At 39.4% G+C, this 20,234-nt stretch overlaps 1 protein-coding gene across 2 annotated transcripts in view; it reads left to right on the top strand.

Moving 5' to 3' along the window:
- LOC142380298 (mannosyl-oligosaccharide 1,2-alpha-mannosidase IA) overlaps positions 1-20,234 on the top strand; it is a 198,945-nt gene that overhangs the window by 158,677 nt on the left and 20,034 nt on the right. For both annotated transcript variants that reach the window (XM_075466040.1, XM_075466041.1), the window contains exon 5: positions 16,082-16,176. In XM_075466040.1, coding sequence (XP_075322155.1) covers positions 16,082-16,176 — 95 coding nt within the window. The remainder of the gene's footprint in view (positions 1-16,081; positions 16,177-20,234) is intronic.

The raw sequence follows: 20,234 nt of genomic DNA, 5'->3' as shown, positions 1-20,234 counted from the left end.
AAATAATTTGCTTAAAGCAGTGGTTTCTGCTAATCTTTAGAATAATGAATGATTGTGCATGCCTTATAAATATAATGGCATAAGTACATTTCTTCAAAAACACAATAAATCCATTACATAATGAAAAGATTTTAAGACCATGGCACGTACTGTAATGCTAAGTACAGTGTTTGAAAAAAAAAATTCTAGCACATGAATGGCCGTTATTCCCAGTGCTACGATACGTTTAGCCTGAGTCTGTTTAATCAAAAGGTTGCAGCCGCTTCAGACTACTCCAATAGCTCTCAAAGGATCAATAAAAATAATCTAATTCTACAACCAGAAAGAAAAAAAGTGAATAGATGACAAAAGAGTTTCATAAGTTTCTTAGTGTGTCTTTAATATTGAAGAACAGGAGAAAGATAGCAGAGAGAAATGTAAATTAGGTTGAGAATCAGATTTTTCTCATACAATTAAATCATAATTGTGAAGACGTGCAGTGAGGTACAGTTGCTGCCAGACACTCAGGCCACTTTAATTGCCATCCGCAGAACTTTTCTGCTCTGCACGCTTGACTGAATTCAAACATCTAATGGCCTCTCCAACATTTTTATACCCTGACTTTTAGAGCACTTAAGTTGTTTTCAGTGTGCTTGCTAATTAGGATGTTTGAGGCGATGGCAAATTGGAAGATCACTGGTCTAAGAAGCCACACTGAGAGATAAAGGCAAAAGGGATGTACAAAAGTGACAAACGGAGCTGCTGTGAGACGCTTCGCAGCTGCAGGTAGCTGCCCTCACAATGTGACACATTTGCTACCTCAAACTGGGTCCTGCTGGTTCCCTCTCGCACATTCTCCAACAAAAACAGAAGAGCTCTTTTCACATGCTATTGCTGTTTTAAGTAAGCCCAAGCTGTGCCAGGTCAGTCTGAAAAGGAAGAAAAAGGGAACGTTAAGCCTTCTGTGTGGACATTACTGTGGCAGTAGTGACAGCATGACTTCTTGGGAGACACCTTGGCTCTGCTGTTGCCACCACTGTGGACACAACACATCTCTGAAATTAATATAAGCTGACCACTAGCCTGCTCTCTCAGCCTCGAATGGGACAGCAGACTTATTCAGTGTGACAGAGCCTGTGACTTGTCCCAGCAAAGCCTGTATGTCCTGACTGGACTGGGACATTAACAAATGCAACTCTACATGAAGCCCTCCCTAGATTACAGCTGACGCTGGCTTGAGGAGGTGAAATCTCCGCGACAAGGTGACTTACACAAAGCTCAAACTTGTCCAGAAAAATCCCTCGAGTGACCATGTTTTAACTTGCAGCCTCACTGCCACACATTGACATTCTTCTTTGGGATTTGTTATGTTGTTACAGAGGGGCAAATAATTGGGAATGTCGCACCGTGTTAAGCTGATTGTTTTCCACGCACCGATAACTTGCATTTAAGCATCTGAGTCCCATCCCAGAGCCAACCACTGATGCACACAGCAACACAGGCACTCGGATGTAACAAATCCAGCCAGTGCACACAGAAGCAAACACTCACGACTCACACCCTCACGAAGAGCCTTTTTGCAGCTCGACATTGCTCTGCTGGCTCATCAACTGAGGACCTCCTGATGCGATCAACAGCTGTGTCTCAGCCAAGCGCCGAGCTGATTGCCGCCTGGTGGTGTTCTGCCTCACTGTTGCCTGTCAAGGTCAGCCCCCCCATCACAATTTGTCTTTGTGTCCATTTCAGCACTGCACTGAGATGAGTAGCAGTAATGGTTCTCAGGCAGAATAAGAGTAATGTTATCTAAGACCTCTCTTCTGGAAATCGCAATGACGACAGTTTTTTAGGGTTAGACCTGTTTCAGCCTGATCTGCACTGAAAGGCAGAGCAAGAAGCCAGCTGTCTTTGAGAGATAAGTTTTCAATATTGTGTAAAATCTGGGACGAAAGTCTCACGAGGAAGATATCTTTGTGTTGCAACTCAGAGTAATCATTCATGTGCCTTCTATTTCAGACACTCGTCTTACTCTTTTGTAAAACTTTTGATCAGAGATGTAATACTAAGAAACCCTCGCTTTTACCCTCATTTTGTTTTCTAATTCTGATTTGAAAAACAGAGTACAAATGGATTTTTTTTTCAAAATTCAATCACACCTGCTCCTGTCGCATTTCCACATTTGGATGTAGGCACACTTTTAATGAGCTGTTTCCGTACCAATACCTCTGTCTGCTGCACTCATTAGGCACGTCAGTTAAAACATGAAGAACCACAACTTTACTGATTGCGCCATGTTATTGAGATCCACTGCAACATCTGTGCAGATGTCTTTTTTTTAGTACCTTTAACATTAGCTGATTATGTGTACCTGGGAAAGTAAATTGGCAGTGATCCCTCAATTATCATTCTTGAAGCAAATAAATAAATAAACTGGTAAGAATGTACATATACACATATTCATAGCCACTCATTTATACATCTCATCCTCACATTTCTCCCTCTCTACTCCTGCAGCTCTTCTTTATCTTGGCACTTGGTGAGCAGTAACATTTAATTAGCATCAAAAGACAGAAGCCTATGCAATATCTATGAACAGTGACATTTGCTTCAAGACAGGGATCCCTCAGATGACCCCAGGGGTCTCGCACATCGAGGGGTCTTGGGAATATCAGACACCATTACTCACCATCTTGTAAGAATATTCAACCGAGCATCCGAAGCCCAGAGTGCTCTTTTTATGATGAAGTGTTGGAGAGATTTATTGTTGTTTGTGTTGTTGGTCATCCCTTTAGCTGTGTTTTACCAGCTGGTGCAGTGCACATTCTTTTTAGTTTTTAGTTAGAAATCTGATCGCAATTTCGATTTTATGTCCAATGCGAGTTTGTCTGCTAAACAAGCTGTTCTCTAAAATCAAAAACATTGTGAAGACAAAGGGACCTACGCCGGCATGGCCGGAAGTGGCTGAGAGCCAACTAGCAGTTTTACACTGGTGATAATGTCAGGAGGAAACCTACAAGGTGGATGCTCTCAAGCATGGCTGTTCTCTGGTATTACTTCAGTGAGCACACAAGCCATTTCATTGTCATTGTTACCAGGTCTGTGCGTGTCACCTCTGATTTGCTGATACGATCAAGTGTAAATTATTCAAACATACAAGTTTATTATTAAGTAGCAAATACACAGCAACATAGAAAGAGAGTACAAACACCTGTGATGCTTTTAGCAGGCTGGAATGTGGAGTATACAGCAGCTTGGCTTTGTATCTTAATCATGAAATTTAAGCTGGCTTAACACAATGCTGATAAGAGTGTCCTCCTTTCTCTTTCAGATCAGAATAGCTCTGCTGTATTTATTTGTTTTCCTCACTCTCAGTGCCTTAGTCTTACACCTGGGTATTTTGGCAGGTGCCAAGCAAATCTGCTCAGCCTTCCTAACGTTGTTTTGCTTTCAAATTGATGAAGCATGTCTCAACAACAATCCTCTTTACTGACGAGCCATGTGTCTTCACTGCAGTCAGGACTTGTGCTGATGCGTACCAGCGCAGGAGACAGAAGAGTGGCAGCAGGATGGATGCCGCCCCCCAGTGAGAAAATGAGTGGAATCATAGCACTTTCCACCCAGCTGAAACCCAAGACAGATGGATCTAGTGAACACTGCAGCACAGCCACCACCGAAACCATGGCAACAGTGAGGCAACAGGAAGCATGCCAGGCCAATCAAAGACAAGAACGCAGTGCTATCTAAGTAGGTCCCCAAGGTAGACTGAGAAAGGATGATGGCCTGGTGGATGGAGGTTGGTGGTGAAAAAAAATCGGGGGAGATCCATCTTAACTGTAGCAGAGGATCGAGAGGAATTGACCACCATATGTTTCATATCCTGAGGGGATGATTTGATATAGGCTGCAACAACCAGTATGTTAGATCACAAGCGAAATGGCACACCACCAAAGCCTGTTAAACAGGAGCAGACTAAAGCCTCAAGGCATGTCTACAGTTGATGTGTTTTTATGGTTTATACAACAGGCTATATGAAAGTGGTGCATCTCTAGATTGAGCACAGCCCGTTTTTTCCTGTTATTGTACCATTCCATTGCTGCCTACATAGAATTTGTCATTTCACTCACGACTGATCGAGATTAAGGGTTTGACTCAAGGATACGTCAGCATGCATGACCTCAGGCCTTTTGGCAGTGTGGAAGTCGTGGAAGTTCCACATGCAGTAAACCACCTTGTTAACTAAGCAGCTGGCTCTTGAAAGGCGACTTTTAAGTCAAAAATTCTAGCTGCCAAATAATTTACTCAAGATTCTCTGTCAAGAAACTTTACAGCACCTGCTTGTGGAAATTTTCTCTGCAATATCCACTTCCGGTGGAAATGTACATGATTTATTGTGTAAGGCCAAGCTAAATGCCATGAAATTACTCTGAGAACAATGAGACAATCTATTATTTTTAATTGAATGTGCGCTGTTGAAAAAAAAATCACTCCTTCCATTAAATTTGAGGTCCACTTGCCTGAAACTGAAGCTGAAAGCAACCCCTGCACAACCCCATTCTTCAGGCTGTCTGCTCTATTTTCTGGCTCTCCTGCATTGCTGACAAATGTGCAAGAAATACTTAAATTACGAATGCCAAAAGATAAACTACAGTCTCTGCACCGCCAGATGAGCCCTGCAGCACCATCACACCTTGGATACAAAGGCTCATGGGTTTAGCCTAAGAAAGTTAAAACATGCTGTGACACAAGTTAAGCATGGCATAGATTAACATCTGAAAGAGTTTTCACTGAAGAAATGCCTTTAACATCCTCACTAGGTCCCCAATTTAAATCAAGAAGAATGCAGTTTGACCTTTGTTGGCCTCTATCAAAGTTTTGTCTTGCTTTATAAATGCACTGCTTTACAGCATGCTGATGAAACGTGTTATTATTTGAAGTAAGTTTCTGCCTTTGCTCCCACTCCTTTTGAAGATCTTGTGAAATTGCATTTCAGTGCAACTTAAAAATTTAAATTTTACAGAAAACAAATAAAACATTTTAGAGAGTGAGGTTAAATTGCATAAATTGCTGCCAACAGCATTCCTATTTGTTTCCAGCCATGATAACACAATAGCGTCCTGCAATAGCTTCAGTGAAGGATTCATGCTATAAACATTTATCTCTGAATGCGGGTTATGTGGCATCTTAATTTACAGCTGAGATAAACACATCCTCCGGCTAACATCCATCTCTCTCTGGCTTCCACGCTCACATGCACGACATCACAGTGGCCATATCCTTCACTGAGTCAAGTCTTTGATGAGGCAGGCGATGCTTTGAAGCCTGGCGCTGCAATCAGGAGCTCCTCTCACTCCACAGACAACTAGCTGATATCACCAACTGAACCACAGATCCACGCAAGGCCACACAGATAACCCAAATCTAATCTTCCTCATCTTGCCTCGCCTCCTCTCATCCTCAGGATTTAGACACAAACCTCACTCACCCCCTTTCTTCCTCTCGTTTTTCCTCTTCTTCTTCTCTCCCACTGCGGCTGACTGCTTTATCTTTGACACTCGTCCTCACCCCCTCATCACATTGTGTTCCTCCAATCTCATTACCGCTCTCCTGAAATCTGCAGGGGCTTTTCTCGCAGATCATCTTCACCTCTTTCTGATAAAAAGCAACAGGTATTCGCTGCACGTTGGTTGTGATTCATAAACGTCTCAGAGGAAGTAATGTAGTATAAAAATGGGAAGCATTCAAAACATTCCTTTCCTGTATGTGCATTTATATGATGGGAACATTTGTACTGATTTTAATTAAGAAATACTTTTTAAAATATCCTAACAGCCACTTTGAAGATGCATGCACCTCACAGTAGTAACTGGAGCTTCTTCACACTTCTCTCTATAAAACTCCCACATTTTAAATCATTAAAAAGAGGGTGGAAAGAGACAATCAGTCTGAAAATCAGCCTGGTTGATTTAGAAAACAAATCATTGTTGGTGCTCGCAGTGGAAAGGATATTCTCATGTACCAATACCAAAAAGCAACTTTAACTTCAGTCTTAAAACCTCTACTCAATAAATATTATGCATAAAGTATTATCAGCTAAATTTACAATTGGTATAACAGGAGAAGCAGTCCTTTTGTAAAAAATGTTTCCTGTAGTATTTTGCCATCATATACGATCCATGAGTTTGAATATTGATATTGTATTTTTACTAATTTTGATCTCTTGGTTTGAACTAATCACAGCTACCTTATTTAAACTTGATAAGTTCAGTATCTTTACTATGCCATCTTTTTAGAAGCTCATGAAAAACCCTTTCCTCAAATATCTAAGAAGTTTTTCTTATCAGTTTTTGTATTTCAGTTGTGGAGGGATTGAACGTAAAAATCACCTAAAAGAGGCTAAAGAAAAAGACTATTAGTAATGCTGTTAAACCAAAAATAAAAGCAGTATTTTCCTTAGTTTGTAAGTTTCATGTTCGAGTGAATGCACTTAAATTTGACCACTGGTGTAAAGATGGAGACAGATGTTAAACACATTAATCAAATCAAATCAAATCAAATTTATTTGTATAGCACATTTCATGTACAAACAGTTCAAAGTGCTTTACATAAAATAAAAGCATTGCAGCAGGGAGTGCAAGAAGCATTAAAAATACATAAAAGAATATAAAGAGAAACAAATAAAATCATTTAAATGAATTTAAAAACAGGCAACAGTCTAGATAAGTTAAAAGATATTTCATGCATAGACACATGAGAAAAGAAATGTCTTTAACCTGGATTTAAAAATGTCTACATTTGGTGAAAGTTTAATCTCATTAAAGTATTTAATGAAACACTGTATCATTTAAAGCCCTTTTGGACCGTTCAAGATAGCTCCTGCAGGTCCTTCCTTTGATACTCTTAAGAAGGCTCATATTGGTATTTTTTTTTTTTTTTAAATCGGTACATGAATGATGTGAAAACATCGCCCACTCAATTTATCACCATGCTATGTGCATGAGTACAGAAACACAGGGCGATTCGTATAGTTGTAAACACTTCGTGATTTAGCCTTTTAAAAGAAAGCAAAAGAGTGGCTGACAGCAAATGAGGAGAGAAAAAGTACATAATAAATAGATTTCAGATCTAAACAGAAATGTATGTATAAAGCACCTTCTCCTTGAATTGCCAGTGAAATTAACTGTGGACCAAAATGACCACTTGAACAGGAAAATTAGAAATTTCAAATCTAGTAGAAAAAAAAAAGTTCTATCCAAAATCTCCAGACTTTTCCCCTCTTAGTTTCTGCAATAAGGTTTTTCTTCAGACGATTAAAAAGTTTTTTTGGGTGGGTTTCCTGATTACTTTCATGTTCTCAAGAGGGTTAACTATTTTTAATGATAGCGCTGTGCTCTCCAGCACCTCGAGGCAGAACCTTCTTTTTAATGCAGTGCCTCTGCATTTTTATTTTGAGGTTTATAATGAATATAACTATCTCTCTGTGAGGCTTTCTAGGGCTAGATTCAGCAACATTCAGTTGGTGATTACAAGTTGCTGACAGGTATATATAAAATTATTATTTTTTTAAAGTTCATGTGAAACCATTTCATCAACCCACACTATCTTCCAATTTCTCCACCACTTGCATGTAACTGACAGTATCTCTCTCTGTAACCCTTTAACAAGATCTCTCTGATTTTTTTCTGTTTCTCCCGGTGTGTTGTCAGTTGTAACCCACAAGGGAACGTATCTCTTCACTCTTTTGTGTGGCTGAGTGGGAGAATAGGTGCCTGTAGTCCCCCTACACCAGGCCTGTGAGGCCCTGTCAGGGTCCTCATGAGAAGTGGATCTGACATGTCCTCCAAATACTGCTCCTCTTTACTTCCCATCAGCGCCCACCTCTTCCTGTGACTTTCCACAGTGAGGATGGCAGAAAGGTTTTGGAAACAGGAAAAATTGCAGGTTGAATTATTGATGGGTCACAGAGTATGTGTGGTCAGTCGCTTCAGGAAGGGCTTATTGTGTATGACAAACACTAATGTGTAAGCAGGTTGTGTTGCTGTGAAGCTTCTTTATATTGTGGGAGCATCTGATGAGATCCAGTGTGCCCTCATTATAATTATCAAGACTCTCAGTTGATTTTCCACTGACAAGTAGCTTAGAGATATGGCATGCCGAGTCTCCTTGTATTTTGTCAGTGACGCATAAATGGGATGAAGACTTCCCTTTGAATTACTTTTTCATTTATGCGATGTGGGAATTAGCTTAGGATATAAAAACCAGCACCAGACAACCTGAGTCATACACTGCCACTCCTGAGCTAACCTGTAATATAAAAAGATTATATTGAGGCTGAAACAGTCCAATAATGACAAGTTATGTTAGCAACAACTAACCACATCATCTGTCATACTCATTGTAATTAGATGGAGGGTATTAACACCAAGAGCTATACGAGGCGAAAGGCTGTGGGGATGTATGCACAACAACTGGATCCTTGAAACACAACAAACTGTGGCTACTGTAGTATGGATAGGGTGTAGTCAGCAAACCAAAATAATTTGTAAAGCGAGGGGAGGGGCAGGGAGAACGTGGGTGCTGTAATGTGGACTAATTTGAAGCTGCTCCTTTCCAAAGGGGGCCCAATTGAGGAACCGCCACTTGTTTGTCCTCCAATTTGGGCTTTGGTGGGCACTTCCATTATTTCACTGTGTTTGCTCTCTGAGAAGTCCCTATGTCTAATTTATTGGATCTGTTTTAGCATGTTCGCCTTCTCGCTCTCAGGCGATGGTGTGCTGCATAAATTATGCAGAGTACCTTTCGTTTCCAACATCAGGAGCGAGCGAGCGAGCAGCTGATGTGAGACTGTGTGACTGTGAGTTTGCTGTCAATGTTGAAGACATCAGTGTCACGCTGCCAGCCTGGAAGATAAAAAAAACATTAAAACATATTTCAGGTAAAAAAAATGAAACAGAAATTTGCAGTTTAATCACAGTCTTGGTTGTAATAGGTTGAGTTTTTTCAAATTAAACTGGTGATTTGCAGAGAGCCCACAGACACGTGCAGGCTTTCTGCTGTGCTGCGCGTGTTAGCTGTGATTATTTATTATGAATGTTACACACCACTACTGGTGCTCAATATAGCTGCCATCTTTAGCTCAGTGGCTTTCTCAAAGACAACAGTGCTGAGGCACAAAGATTCAGATCCTGTGAATTATAGTGTTGTGACCTGTAGAGTCATCCGTTTCTCACGAGGTCACACCAGCAGCTTATGAAATGAAGAACAAAATCAATGTGCAACAAAGGGTCTCCTCCTGCCAGTCCTGTCAGATGCAGCTCACAGGGTAGATATATTGGGGAAGACCATTGAGGCGGAGACTTGTAATATTCCTTTCAGTCAGTGATTACTGCAGTTTGTGACTGAGACCTCTGTAAAGAATCTTTTTCATTTTGAATATTCCTTAGGGCCGTGGAGATCCAGGGAAAAAGATCCTAATAGAGATCAATGCCGCTGGGAGAGAAACGAAACAAACCAGGTGTAACTGCTGCTTGTAAACGTTCGATATTTGTTCCAGCAACTGAGTGTCTTATTATAGCCTCAGTAGAATTGAACTTTAGATAACTCTAAGCCAGAAGCAGTACTTGAATCAAACTTTTATGTGTTCTTGAGTGCGAACACAAATTTTTTAACATCAACTGTTGAAAAGATACATATTTTATAAGTTTCATTTGTGTGTTTGGAGACGGAGCCCAATCTGATAACTGTTTGTATCTATACAGCTTACATGATTGCTTTCTCTTTATGATGAATGTGTATTCTGTATTTAAATTTTTCTCTCACCTGAGAGCCAGTTATTGATCATACAGACATCCTTAATGGTCAGAAAGAGCAATGCAACTTTGATGACAAAGGCTTACAACTTCACATAAGATAGAAGCTTTGAGGTGGAAAATCCGTGACATCAGGGCAACTTTTCAGTCGACTCTTCAAACTGTTGGCTTACAACTTGCATAACGCGCCTTTTTGGGTCTCTGTGAAAACACTGCCATGTCGACACGCTGTAGAGTTCAGCTATTTACTCGTCTAGAACAGTTGCTCTCAAACTGGGGGCCCAGAGCAGGTATGAAACCACAGCAGGGAGAGAAAACATGATGTAAGAGTTCATGAGTTTGAACTCCAGTAATGATCTGGAGAATATGAGGACAATTCAGTCCACTTGCTCGCAGTTGCTGTTCTCACATGAGGTTACAAAGGATGCGATAGTCTTCTCACGGCTGTAAATATTTCACAGCAGTGTCTCTGTAAAGCTCATAGGAGGCAGGATATGATTTCATAAAAGTAAGCTTTGGAAACTGCTTGTTTACATTACATCAGAAATGTTGAATGATGGCTGTTTTTGTGTTGATATTAATACCACATCTGTTTTAATGTATTCACAATATCAAAGAGTTGGTGGAAAGTAGGTCAGTAGAAACGGAAAAGCTCTCGATTAACTGCCACGGTCAAATACTGTCTCGCTAAATCATTTTCTGGAGATTTTACTCAGGAGCTGACTGCAAAATCTTTGCCAGAAGTCAGAAAACAAAGTTGCGTTCTTGCATGCTGCCCTTCTGGAACATCTTTGCCAAAGTCTCAGGGGTGCAGTGCATGTGAGAAAGCTGCTTGTGTTAAATTATTAAGATTTATGGAGGTAAGATGAACAAAAGCTGGCAGGAGCTTCAGACTTTTATTTCACTCAAAATTACATTCAGATTTGTTTCCCTTTTTTTTTCCACCGAAATGTTGTTAGCGATTGATCAACTTTAAAGAAAAAAAATTGGATTCAGAATGCTGTATTTGATCTCACTGCTTCCTGCAACAAGCTTATAAGTTAAAATTGGTGAATTAGATTAAATGTAATAACAGTCAAGTGAAGCTGTAATCAATCCATATAAAGTGCACTTATCTCTTTTGATAATTTAATGTTTAAACATCTGATTTTGCAATATATTGTCAGCAACTGAATACCCCTGAATAACTTGTAAAATCAGGTGTGTAAAAGCCTTTGTTTGGAGGAACATGGCAGTGCAGGATTGGAGATTTCATGGAGGAGGACCTGCACTATCTATAGATGTACTGCAAACGTTCCTCTTTAAAATAACCAAATGCACCATGAAAACTCCCCACAAATGGAGTCATTATTTTCGCAGGCATTATGTTCCCTTCCTTTCCCCTGGCTCATTCACAGCTGAGCAGTGTTGTCTGTGCCACAGGCTTTAAAAAGGATCTATTAATGACATGCTGGTAGTGAAGGATCAGCTTTAAGTGTAGTTAAGTTGCCTCCCTTTGTTGCATCGTAGATTTAATGTTGACGTAGTTCACGTACGTTCACTCCGAAGGGAAAAGATGAGCAAATGGCTTTGTATATTTGTACAATCACTTTGCAGTTGTGTGTTCTTAAGCCACCATAATAAAAATTACTTATGTGGGTTAAAGATAATCCCTCTTTTCTCAGCTTAGTAAACATCAGAAGAGTTTCAAAACATCCCCCACTGCGTACTTAGATTTGGTTGTGACTTGTGGAGCACAGAAAGCTTGTATCAAAACATTATGCACGCTCTCTGCGTGTGCTTTGGTGTCAGAACTAGAGGACAGAATCAAGGAGACCACAAGCCGTTCTCTGAAGCTCAGATGAAATATGTCTTCAAACTAGAGAGAAAGGTTTTCCATGACACTGCTGCCTACCAGCCATTTCTCACCTTCAACGGATCAGGTTTTCAGCCTGCTTCATCTCCCCCATCTCTGTAACGTGAGTAAAGAGGAGATGATGGCAGCTATAAAAAAGACGGGGGACTTTGTTCTCTCATTAAAAGCCCCCATTTTTTACACAGAATCAGTGATGTGATTGAGGGATTCAAGGAGCCAATGAAGCTCTTGGCTGGCTGCTAAAACACATGAGCTACCAGTCACACAGTTTGTCATTTTATTGCCACATTATATTTTCACGATGCCCATCACCTGTCTAGTCAGACTGGAGAATGTGAAGAAGAAAGGAAATACAGGTGAGACAGCCTGCCAGGCCGAGTTAGTTGTCAAGCCACAAAATATTAAGGGGAGCCAAAAACCTTAGAATGACTAAGACACTTCGGTGTGAGTCATCTTTAAGGATAAGAATGGTTATTTTCTGTTTCTTTTAATGTCAACAAATAAAAAAAGACAGCTGCTGGTTGTTTGGCAAAATCCACACTTTTACTTGGAGCCATAAAGCTCAGTGTTTTCCATAAACGATTAAAAACATTTCAGAGAGACACTGATGACACTGTTCATACATTATCAGGAGAGCACACAGACTGATAAATTCCCCATAAAATGCAGTGCTGTGCCTGTTTGAGTGTGTGGTGAAAGATTTGATTGTTTAAAGCAACATTTTGAATGATCAGTTATCACAAATGCAGGTTATCATTCAAAACTGTGTTTCATTAGTGTTTAAATGAATGAACGTAAGAACTGCTTTGTCTTTTTACACCCAAAAATGCAGCATTTTGCCCTCCTCACCCCTCCGTCACGTTATTCTGCCACAATACAGTAGCCCTGAAGGGAAAAGCCAAATTCTGGCTCTAAAGTGGGACTTTTATCAATTTCCAATTGACAATAGTTTGTTGGTAGGTGGAGGGTATTCATTAAGACGGATTTTGCAATTTGTGCCACTAGATGTCACTACATCCCACACGCTGAATGTATTTTCGAGAAACACTGACAAAGTTAAGAGCTATTCAAGAATCAAGATCTTTATCGTAATCCAACAGCATGTCTAATATGAAGGAACTATCGGTAGTGAGGCGAACATAGTTAAAGAACAAACACAAGGAAGGCAACCAATTTATGAAAAGTAGGAAAAATACTAATATTCAGGATCTGCTGGATATAATCAAACCGAGACCTGCTATATCAGGAAAACTGAGACACAGTTACATCCTGAGTTACATAAAATCTGTTGCCCTGTTATATAAAGATTTATGTTCTAGCAGGAAAAAGGCTCGGGGCTGAGAGCCACTGACAGGGGACTGAAACTGGAAAATTCAAAGACGTTAACTCACTTTTTAGTCTCTTCGTGAGTTTGTTTACATCAAAGAAAATAAAGAATACCAGCAGGGATAATCTAATCAAAATACAAAAAACAATGCAGTGTTTTACCACAACTATACACTCACAGACATATGGAAGAGTGCATGGGCCTATTTCTATGTCTTTTGTTACCCCCAGGCAAAGGCTGAGAGGTATAACTGGTAAATAGAAGAGGCAGACCAAGAAAGATTTCTCTCCTCTGGGCTTTGATGATGTTTGCAGAGGGAGAGATGACATGCACACCTGATGAGTGTCTTTGGCAGTTAAGAGCTGATAGAAAAGGCATTTGTGTCAAGACACCCATCCACTAACCTACAGAGAATTTCAAATAAAAGAGAAGAAACCGATCACTCGACTGTCACATTCAATCAATGTTGCTCTTTACAGAGAGAATGTTGAAAATAAGAATTGTGAATAAAACCAATATAGTGATTTATTTATAGTCTAACGTACTGATTGGACAAGCGCGAGGTGCACACATTCAAAGTCCATTTACAGTTACAGAGGGAGGAGACCAGCAGCGTGTCAGGGTGGATTGATTTATGAACACAGCCTTTAATTTAGCTCGTGTGCTGCAACAAGTAAGTCACAGAGCAGATACCAGCCAAAGGGGTTTTACTGTAATTAATCAAGGAATTCATAAACAAGTAACAAGAATAAATGAATGCAATATAATCTACAGCCGCTTCTGCTCTTTGTCTGTCTGTTACTTAATGTAGCAGAGACAGTTAATTTAAATGTGAATGATGACATGAACAAAACTAAACTGCAGTGTTGAAGTTTTATAAAATAATCTATGTACTCCAAACAAGAGTGCATGTGTGTGTGTCTGTGGGGATGTGGTTTGCTGGAACAGCGATGGTGGTACAAAGCACCGATGAGGAGAGATGAGACCAGGCTGTGGGTCATTAGTGTTCACTTTGATAAAATAGAGAACCAGGCGATTCGAAAAGGAGTGCACAACAACACACACACACACACACACACACACACACACACACACACAGCTGTTCTGTTACTCTGTATGAGATCAAAACAGACTAACAAAGATCCAGAATAATACCTGAGATTCTGAGAGCAAAGCTACAAGTTTCATACATCACATCGTTAAGACATTTTCGGTGTGTCACAAGGACTTTGTATAAATAAATCCAGTCTATAACGGCTAATTTTCATCAATAATTAATATGCAATAATTTATCATTTTTGTTTGTAGTTTGGTCTAATGGTGGTTACAATTTACTTATCATTTAAGTAATTTTTTAAGCGTCTTAAGAGTTAATGCTGATAACCTGAAGCTGTAATGACAGGTCTTCTCCGACGTGGAGCTTCGTGAATGGAGCACTCTCTGTTCTGCCGCGGACAACTCTTTTGGCATTGGTGCGAGTATCTTTTTATAAACGCTGCAAGGAAAACTGCCCCGATTTGAAAAATGACATCTGCTGTTTGCTCTCTCATTCATTGATGTATGAATGAGTTTATGTACTTTTTGAGCATTCTGAAAAACCCTTCTCTTGTATGTTTGCATATCTGTAAAGAACGGTTTGGGAACATGCATGGGTGTTTCATGCAAAAGCTTAAAGGAAGGTCTGGAAGCACATAAAGGGATGCCGTGCTTTGCACACGAATGAGTATGCATAATGGCCGCATGTGGGTGTTGTTGCCACAAACATGAATACTTTATGCATTTTAAAGTACAAACTGAAAAGGGGCGCTTCAAAGACTAATTCTCCCGAAAGGCCTCGTAAATATGAATGTCTCTCAGGGGGTTTGAAATTATGAGGAAAACATGACATTATTGCTTGAGGATGGGGAGACGTGAGAACACAAGTCCATGTGTTTTATGAAAATGATCTAAAAGTAAAAAAGGAACCAGCTGACTGAGAGTCAAAGCAGGAGATTCTAACATTGATAAGACATGAATATTTCTTGATCTATTTTGATTTCCAGAGGATATTCTCGTCCCTGAGGTCAGTTACAAATAAACACTTATACACAACTTGCTTGAGATCAAAGCAGGTCAGAAATAGTTGTCTGCACATCTATACGAACTGCCCACTTTTATTGGTTGATTTGATTTGTAAGCTAAAACAAAGGTGCTGAGATTAAAGCTAACAGAATCATTTATCGACTCTCCTGCAACATTATACGCTCGCTTCACACCTCCTAAAGACTTATGGAATAAAGAATAATATCACAGTAAAATCCATTAGCTCTTATCGTGTTTCAGTATTAGGTATTCACTGAAACTCAAAACATCCCATCAACATCACTGCAGACTACACATTGAAAAGACCGTTTGTACTATAATGACAATCTTCATAGTAAAGACCTGTGGTGTCCACCTATCTGGCTGCAATTTATTTCTTCATTTTTTTTTTTCTCATCTTCTTCAGTCTTCTGCCGAGTCACTGCTCTCCAACACTGCCACATTCACACGGTATTTCTTTCAGACGCTGCTTCATCTTTGACAAGACTCCGTTTGCCCTGCACACACCACACCTGCCTCTTCTCACTCACTATCTCTTCTTCTGTCAGCTCTCTGAGGTTCTCGGTCTTTTATATGAATCTTCACTTTTCCTCTCACCTCTGCTCTGCCTCCTTTTTGTCTCCTCAGAAGTTTCACTCTTTTTCATCATTTTGGTATTTCCATCTCCTTTTCTTTTCAAACACCTTTTGTGACTGATAATCCACTTCATAAGATGACACATTGACTGCCGGTGATGTGGAAGAAGACTATTATAGATAACATTGATTAGACTGTTTTTAACCCAGCTCGAGTTGTGTTGCAGCAGGCTTTATGTTTCACATAATGAGCTTTAAAGAGAAAACTGGGGGAGAAATGTGCTCCGGGCTTTTGATTCCCAGTCTGTCACACTTATTTTTTTAAGCTAGGTTGAGATGAGAAGCACGTTTGTAATTATTTATGTGTGACACAAAAACAGAAGGAGCGATAAAACATTCACACACATCTTGTAATTGTATTGTGTATTCACCAAGAGGCTTTCCTCTGTTTTCTTTTCAGCTCTTCAAGAATAAAGCCATGGAGCTGGGAGAAAAGCTACTGCCGGCCTTTAATACTCCAACAGGAATCCCCCGAGGAGTCATCAACCTGGGGAGGTGAATCTCAGCACCACTCTTCCATCTATACTGAGCAGTTAAATTAGCTGACATTAATCAGTGCATGAACGTTTCTAAATCTCAGCAGCAGCCACAGTTCAGTTCGAAGTAAGACTAAATTTGATAATAATGAAAATATTCAACCAACAAGGAGGACACACAACCATTTTTATTTTTTTGTCGGAAAAAAAAATTAACAACATAACCAAATGTTTTTTTAAAGTTTTATTTTCGTTCTTGTGGATTGTATTTTCATTTTTAATTGAAGGGGTAAAAATGCAAACAGGGAAGTAAGCAATCAAAGTGAAAGCAACAAGGACAGAATGGTTATTATATTTAGGTACCTGGTAACTTTCAAATGTAGAAGAATAATTGATAACATAAGCAAAATGCTAAAGTTTTTTTTTGTTGTTGAGTATGTTTAATGTTGACTTATATCATCCAGAAAGTGTGATTTAAAAACATGAATAAATAAGGTAAATATCCTAATATAAATGCATAAATATATATATTTTTATTATTTTATAACAAAAATGGGCTGCCAATGACATGGGAGGTACAAAATGGTAAATGAGCTGCATTTATGTAGTGCTTTTTACCACTTAAAAGTGCTTCTACACACACATTCAGCCTCTGAAGTCTAGTGTCACAAGCTATATAATGCTTTTTTCCTGTATCACACACATTTACATGCCGACTAACATACCTGAAGCAGCTGGGGATTGAACTACTGACCTTCCAGTTGAGAGACCGACATGACAGAATAATCTCAAAATAGACAGATGTAGCCAAGACATGGGAAAAATCTATGCACACAATAGTATTACAAAAACACGAAAGAGTTCAAATATTGCGGGAAAAACAACAATGAAACATAACCACCAACGAAAAATATGCTTGAGTTTTGTAAACGGTTTTACTAAAATAAAACATCTAGCCAGCAGTGACTCTGTGTCATCACTCACGTGTTGAGAACCGCAGACTGTCAACCGCTTGGAGGTCCAGACCAATCCTTTCTGTGTTGGAAATGATTAGGCTTCTTATGAAAAAATGTATCAAATGTGTTCACCATATGTTATGTGTGTCAATTCGTGCAAAAGACAAAAAAAAATAACTACCTGAACATACACAGACTGTTTTAACAAAAGTCCAAGTTTCACATGTTTTTAAAAGGCCAAAAAAAATAAATAAATTCATCTAGATTATTGCCATGGCAACTCAACATAATCTTCACATGAATATTAAAAAGTATTAAAATTCTCAACAAGCGGCTCGAAGTTTCTATTCACTGACAACGGATCAGCAGAAGGCTGAGCTTTATTAACACTCATGACACTTGGAAAAGAAAAAATCTTGTTCATAAATACTTTGAAAGATCACATGAATAATATTTGCATATCTTTAAATGAGTTTTGTTGATTTTTAATCTGTTCCAAGCCATTGCCATTCTAATCTGACAGTCAGGTTAATGCCACGGTCATGCAGCTCTACTTCAAGTTATTGTCCTTTTAGCTGCTATTTGACGACGGATCTTTGCCTTTCTACGCGTTTAGATTTGGATTTGAACCTTTTTAAGGAGACATGAAAATAAAAATGTGCATATTGTGTTCTGATGTTACACTAACAGCCAAGCAAGAAAATTAAATAAATTAGGGGGAAAAAAAATCTGACAAACTGATAAATGCAGATAATAACTCTGTCAGTGACTGTGACAGGCAAATTATCACCAGTAGACTCATTCCTGCAGCCTCTCTGCTTCTGTTTTGCCTTGCCAGCACATCGTACAGTGACTGAACAGCACGGCATGAGGAGCACATTATGTGGCTTCCGCTGAGATTTGATCTGAAATTTCTGATTATATTTGACCGGATTTTCTCTTTCAAACTGCTTTCTAAATCCCACAGTAGTTAGTCTTCCTCATCTCCTAATCTCATCTTCTTACGAGATACTTTCTGGCACCTCTGTCAACCACCTGCTACCAATTACACCACCAGCCAATCTGGGCAGCTGCTGGCAGATTTAATTACCTTATTCTACAGTTAAATCTTGCCACATCGCCAACATGTGCCGATAGGACAGATGGGCAGGAGAAACCATGCTGCCTGTGGCGTACCACACGAAAACAAACCTGGGCACACATGCGTCGCATTAGTTTAGAAGTAAACATACAGGATGTGTAACAAAATTATCATGCAGTCAGCACCGTGCACAAAGAGGCCTTCAGTTTTCTCAGCAGCTGAAACTGCTGGGTGATGCTTTAAGTTTCTTCTAATGTAATTAGTGTTGCACTTTGCTGCCTGAATCTGTTTGGTCAGGTAATGTTATTCAAGTTATTAGGAACATTTTCTTTACACAAAAAGTGTGAGTTTTGTCTAGTTCCTTCCATACAGTTGTGAGAACCTTTCTTTTCTTGGCTTGGTAAAGATAGAAGTTTAGTTGGGAATCACTAGTTGCTCCGATTTATTTTTATTTTTTTTGCACAATTAATAAATTGCATTAATGAATAGCACTTTTAAACTAAATTGTATAAGCCAAAATAATTTTGTTTCCAATCATAAAAGACTGAAATGATTTTAGTTCTCCTGTTAAAATGCATAAGAAGCCAATTTCCTCAACACATTTTTGCATGACATGTAATATTGATTTTCTAACACCAGATTATACTCCTGGCAGCTGTGGAGAAGCATGCAATTATTAAAGGAGGTGAAAAGACTAATGGATCTGTGCCAGTGATGCAGAGAACTCTTCCCAACCCCAACTCTTCTCCAAACACACAAACGCACCACCTGCTGCTCTGCACCTTTCCACAGATCCTCAGATTGATTCTTCTTTAAGAGAAATCAGATATGACTCGAGCTACCGCTACTAATGATGCGGCCTAAACTTTAATGTGTGTGCATTCATCAGGGTGCAAACAACAACCTCCACCCTTTTCCATTTCACATCTGCTCCCCCTCTTAACAATCCAGCCAAATTCATTATCCTATAATCTGATATCCTACAATAACACGAGGAGAGTATCTAAAGTCATTCTGGTGATCCACTCAGCTTATCTAACCATACGAGAGAGCAAATATTCACTGACAATTAGATTTGACCCGTTAGTTGTGTCCTACTTTGCAGATCTCCTTGTTTATAATTTCTAGGCAATTTTTTAAAGCAGTTATAAAAGCACAGAACTTAGCAACACTGCAGATGTTCATTAAACTTTACACAAACATCAACCAACGGATAGTAAAGGTTATACAACAGACTTGTAATAAATATGCAGTCATTTTTATACAGGTCTTAACTACCACAAACATTGAAACATCTACACCTTTATGCCTCACAGCATTTCACCCAGAGACTTAAAACTGTTCACTATCCTGTGTTGTAGTTTTATAGGTCACCTGGTTGTCTTCCTTACTTTCCACCAAACACATTAGTAATTCAACTGTCAACTCTGACTGCTAAACTGAAGATGATTCTCATTATCAGCGAACAATTATTTTCTTGCTTCGTTCATTGATTGTTTTCTCTGTTCTGTAAAAAAGAAAAAGAAACATGCATAACACTTAGTGACAGCCCAAAGTAATGAATTCTGAATGCAGATATTACCCAACCACAGCACCAAACTAAAAGTAGAGTTCAGTTTATGATCGAGATAATCTTATTTTTTTTTTTAAAGTTTCAGATTATTACTAATAGGGCATGTGCATTTCAAGTAAAAACAGTGTTTAATGGTCTGATGGTTTTCTGAAATGTTCTGTCGGGTCTTTGGAATGAATGTACTGTACAGAAGATGCTTGATGAATTTCATCAAGGAAGGAAATGGAAAAGTGTCGTGATGAATTAAGCCGAGGTCCATCTGGAAAAGTGAAGTCTCTTTCACTTGTGCCTTTTCAAGCCGGGACTGATGCACCTTTGTTGAGCTTCGCGGAATGGGCCCGCCAGCAGAATAGCTGGCATCACAGAACTCGCCACTCAAACCAACATTGCTGTGGTCACTCGGCTGATTCTGCAACGCTGGACTAATGTGGGTCAGGACGGAGCGGTGTGGCAGCGGCTGGTTAATC

This window comes from Odontesthes bonariensis, chromosome 5 (assembly GCF_027942865.1).
Source record: "Odontesthes bonariensis isolate fOdoBon6 chromosome 5, fOdoBon6.hap1, whole genome shotgun sequence".
Taxonomy (NCBI): Eukaryota; Metazoa; Chordata; class Actinopteri; order Atheriniformes; family Atherinopsidae; genus Odontesthes; species Odontesthes bonariensis.
This window is presented reverse-complemented; position numbering and strand designations above follow the sequence as displayed.